Raw genomic sequence first — 5,524 nt, 5'->3', positions numbered from 1 at the left:
ACACACACACACACACACACACATATATATATATATATATATATATATATACACACAAGACACGTTAAACTACCATTTGGATTCTCTGGTTTGAAAGACAATTCCACATCAAACTCCATATGGGCATCAGGCAAAGTTGTCATTTTCATGTAAGATGATGGTGACTGTGAAAAGTATGGCACAACTCCTAGAACAAAAAACATAAAATAGAGAGATTAACAATACAATTGTTTACTAACATTATATATTATAACATACTTCTATTAACTCTTGCAGACAAACATCTTTGTCTTAAGAGATGGTAACCATGGTTATTGTCTGAAAAGGCAGTAAACCTGGTTAGTCTTAAGATGTGATAAATTTGGTTATTGTCTTAAGAGCTGGTACAATGTGTTTATTGTGTTATGAAGTGGTAGAATGTGGTTATTATTTTAAGAGGTGTTACAATTTCATTGTTGTTTTAGGTGCTACAATGTTAATTTTTTTAGGAGGCATAACAATGTTGTTATTGTCTTAGGAAGTACAATATGATTGTTTTGAGAACTAAATATGGTCATCTTAGAAAATACAAAAGGGTATTACCTTGTAAAGTGCAACACAATTATAATAAGCTCAGTTACTGCAGATATAATAAGTATGTAGCAGAGTCTGAAGACTAACACATGATCTAAGAGTAAACAATGAACGATTATTTATGTTCCAATTCAACTAATACAAGTGATGGTAACAGGTCTTGAATCTTGAGACTGCAGGCTGTAACACATGATCTAAGAGCAAACAATGAACAATTATTTATGTTCCAATTCAACTAATAGAAGTGATGCTAACAGGTCTTGAATCTTGAGACTGAAGGCTGTAAAACATGATCTAAGAGTAAACAATGAACAATTATTTGTGTTCCAATTCAACTAATGGAAGTTATGGTCACAGGTCTTGAATCTTGAGACTGAAGACTGTAACTGATAGATTACAGCCAATACTTAAACTTACAAAGTAAGGTTTGCATTGGTTTAATATTAATGCATAAGTGTATGAAGGTAAATACTTTTGTAGTTTTCCATGGATAAAGAAAGCAACCAGTTATCAGATCTATGCAACTTTTCTTCATTTGAAAGTTATAAAATTTAATTTGTGACTTCTAAAATCTCCTAAATGAATATCAAATGTTTTTTTGTTTTCACTAAAACTTTATATTTTATCTGTTATTTTCTCTACCCTAACACAATACATATTTGGTCAATTTGACTGAACTCATAACCACCATAAAATTATAAACTATATTGTGAACCTAATTTCATTGACATACAATGATAATAAAATTGTGTAATTCCACTTTGAACATAACTAAAATGTTGTGATATGCACTCTTTGACCTATCTGTTGAAAGAGGGTTAATGTGTTACATAATACTTGAAAAAAAAGAATGCTAAATTGTTAAAAAACTTTATATTATATTGCAACAGCAGACAATCTCCAATACTGATTGTATGTGATGTAAGCTACACTTGTGCTGTTGCATGTCTGCAAGTGTCTTCACAAGTTGCTGATTCCTTGTTTGAGTTCAGTATACGTAGCAGTAACCAGCATCCACTGAAAGAACATTAAAGAAGCTTATACTTTGGACTTTCTTCTACCATGTTAACTTTATATTTTGTATCCTCTGAAGTTGGCTTTCCCGAGCTGACTTTGTAATACAAGCAAGAAAGTCATATCAGCAAGGCAATGTTTTAATCTTAATGAATCTCTGATCAGTATATTCTTCATTTAATTCATTCTTCCTGACAGACACTTTGATTAGAATCTATACTTTGCCTATGGTGATTTTAAGAGTGTTTACCATATTTGGTATGCACACAACATACGTAAATTTTGGTCAGTAGCAGATTTAAACATTTTCACCTTACGACTTACACCTAGTCTGACCATTTATACATTGTGCCTCTAGGAGCACATAAAAACAACACAAAATAAAAGTGAATAATTCAGGACACTAGACGATATAAAACATGAAATAAATACGTTCACTTCTTTTTTATTTTCTTCTACCGACTGTCAACCAAGCCCTCAATGACTTGGAACTGCATATTGCCAACTTATCTCTTGTGTTTGTCGTGTAAGGTCAGAACACCTAGTAAATTTACTTGTTTTATATGTATATACCCATAATATTCCTAAAAGTATTAATGGGATTGTAGGTATAGGAAATGGCTTGCATGTTTCTAGGTTCTCCAGCTATAACCTTGCACTTTTTCTAACACTTGTAAAATATCCGATACACATTTTAAAAGAAAATTCCATCTGGGAGCTTTAAAACTAAGGAGTGCAACTTTCTTTCAGTGTTACATCAACCTAATTGCTGAGATTTATCTCTAACTCCCAGTTGTAACAACTTGGAAGCCACTAGTTGCTCGGGTGGTCATCTCTCTTTTCTTTCACTCCTCATAAACTGCTAGGGAAGGTTCCATGTTTTTCTCCTCCTCCTCCTCCTGTACAACATCAAAGTTAATTGTAATGGTGCCCTAATCAGACTTATTTACATTCTACTCTCTGGTTAAGTCAGCATTACAGAGACTCATCAGTAAGGCACAATTCAAGCTTAACATATTTCTCATGCTTTCACATTCCACATGACTTTCATAATGTAAAATGTGTTCGAAATTGGTAAACACATATCTATAACAAAAGATTTATTGTTATTTGCAATGTTTTGGGCAGAAGCCCTTCATCAGGCAGTTTAAACCATATTACATAGAAAAAAGGCTTAGAATATAAAGTGATTCTCAATTATGTATGTATGTATGTACTGCATGGAGCACATTAACAAAAATATTGTAAGAAGAAACATTGTTGAAGCATGGTTCTATAAACAGTTTTAAAAATGGAAAACAAATATTAAAGTGATAAAAATTGGATTTTATAACATCGTTTAAACTGCCTGATGAAGGGCTTCTGCCTGAAACGTTTCAAATAATAATAAAGTTTTTGTTGTAGATGTGTGTTTTACCAGTTTTGAACACTTTTTTTTCCATTATTTTTCAACGTCTTGCAGTCTTTTCTACTAACTGAATTTCATATACTGATGGATTGCATTGGAGCATTAGAAGATAAAACCTAATCCAATCAAATCTGTGTTTTATGATGTGTTGGTGTATTTCCTCACTTCAACTGATGTTCTTTTACTATCACACATCCTCTTACATATTATGTTGATTTCATCTTTTGTTGATGTAGGATCTTGTGTGCATCAATTAACACTTACAGATATTATTTCACACATTCTGGAAACTCTGTGGAAGACTGGTGATTGCATAAACGATCTACTGGAATCATAACTTCTCTCTTGAACATACTAATGTTTGACATATATCCACTATATTGCTGCTGTATTTTGCAGAAGATACAACTAAGTGTTTTGAAATGAACTATTGAAACTGTTGTGTGTGCATATACACACACACACACTTAATTTTAAAAAATTGTATGTGACAAATCCATTTTTTTAGGCTAACAGTATATTTTTATAAACAAAATGAAGGGATTCCCACTTTAACCATTATGTGATTTGTATATAGATGTATTAAATGGTGTAAAATGTAACTCTGATATCTGAATGAAGCGTGTAGATGACATGGTGTGGAGATATGTTAATAAGGCATTACATACAACTTATGAAATTGAAGAAACTAACAGCTTGCCTTTTCTAGACATATTGCTAAAAACGAATTTACATGGTACATTAGAAAAAATATCCTTTTTATGTTTTTAGGCTCACACACCAGGAAGCACGTCATACTAAGTTTCAAGAAATTACTGCATTTAATACACATGTTCACTGAATCTTGAAGATATGTATTAAACAACAGACTTAAAAAAATTAATTGTTATTAATGAAATATGTAGCAGTTAAAAGAGAATTTAACCTAAATATTGTAAATAGAACAGTTGGAAAATTCACTAAAGATAACACATTTTTAACAGAAAAAGCAGGAATTTAGAAAATTTACTTTAAATGTGGAAGCAGTTAGACTCGACAGCTAAAACGTAATCTAAAATATCATTTAACAGAACATAACGGATATGCAAAAAATGATAAGTTGTCAGCAATAGCAGAGCAGGTACATAAAACACAATATACAGTATTACGGGAACAACTAATATTGGCTCAACCTAAAGGTAATCGAGCCAATAATATTTGTAAATCTTTGGAATTAATATAGTTTTGAAATATTGTGAATTATTAAGTAGAAGTGAAAGTCTGACAAATATCTGTACAAGAATGTGGAGTAACTTCTTCTAAAGTTATGCAGGAATTGTAACCAATATATAGGTTACATAACTTGATTAAAAGTATAGTATTTCATTCTTGATGATGACACCGTAATATGTAAAGTCAACTTTGTTTGGAAGCCACGGATTGGCCTAATTAAAAGTGTTTTTAATTGCATACCCATTTTAACATTGTATAAAAGTGCCAAGAAACAATACTTGTGTTACTACTATTTGCTGATACTTTGAGATACCAACCTTTAATCATACATTTATGAGAAGTAATACCTAAAATTCCACAATTTTTACCTGTCACCACTAAAATTGCCGGAATATCAGCAGTTGCAACATTGTTACGACTTGTACAGACATAAGTTCCTGCATCCTCCGATCCCACATTGTTAAGAGTAATACGTCCATTTGATACTGTAGCATCTCTAGGAAGCACACCTCCCTGCTTGGACCATGTATATCCCACAGGAGGCTCTAAATTTGTATTACAGTCCATCACTACGGTGGAACCAATTGGAGCTGTACGGGACTCCACTGAATTTGGGGAAACAGTGGGAGGAACTATAATTAAAAAATTAAAACCCTATATTATACTTGTAGATGAAATTGGACTCTTCAATGAATATCTGATACCTATAAACCTGAAAAATCATAAACAATACTTCACAGACTTTATTTAGCAAAAGATGACTTATTATATCTAAGTTATTAAACTGGAAAAAAATAATAAATGTTCTGGAAATAATTACTAACATACTTGAATTGCATCTACAACCAACAGTAACAGAAATGTCATACATTAAATATATATTTGTATACATTTTATTCACATTTTGGGGACCATCTTATAAATTGTACAAGAACACAGACCTAAAAATTATAGAGTAAGAAACAGAGAATAAATTATGGTGATGGCAATATGACAATATAAAGGAAGCAAAAGTCTGGGTTAAGCAATAAACCTAATGGAATAAGTTACAAGAACGTGGATTGCATCAGCAAAAGTATATTCAAAAGTGAGAATTATGGAAACAGGTATGATTCAACAAAGGGTGTTGAAATTGTCTTTGCTTTTAAATAACATTTTGGCTTTAGGTAAAGTTGTTAATTGATATAGTATAGTGTACCTTTTCCAATAAGCAACTTTACCTGAAAGACACTAGCCTGAAACATTGTATATCAACTTTATGTTTTAAACAGTTTGGTGAAATGGATTTATCACGTACAACCTGCTGGAAGGTTTGTA

General features: G+C 31.6%; 1 protein-coding gene across 1 annotated transcript in view; it reads right to left on the bottom strand.

The window, feature by feature from the left end:
* The window catches only part of LOC106468138 (basement membrane-specific heparan sulfate proteoglycan core protein-like), a 151,119-nt gene that overhangs the window by 39,787 nt on the left and 105,808 nt on the right, over window positions 1-5,524 (bottom strand). Inside the window, exons 41-42 of the mRNA XM_022396444.1 lie at window positions 4,576-4,839; window positions 74-187 (exon numbers count right to left, since the gene is read on the bottom strand). Coding sequence (XP_022252152.1) covers window positions 74-187; window positions 4,576-4,839 — 378 coding nt within the window. The remainder of the gene's footprint in view (window positions 1-73; window positions 188-4,575; window positions 4,840-5,524) is intronic.

Source organism: Limulus polyphemus, unplaced genomic scaffold (genome assembly GCF_000517525.1).
Source record: "Limulus polyphemus unplaced genomic scaffold, Limulus_polyphemus-2.1.2 Scaffold2886, whole genome shotgun sequence".
NCBI classification, from domain to species: Eukaryota; Metazoa; Arthropoda; class Merostomata; order Xiphosura; family Limulidae; genus Limulus; species Limulus polyphemus.
This window is presented reverse-complemented; position numbering and strand designations above follow the sequence as displayed.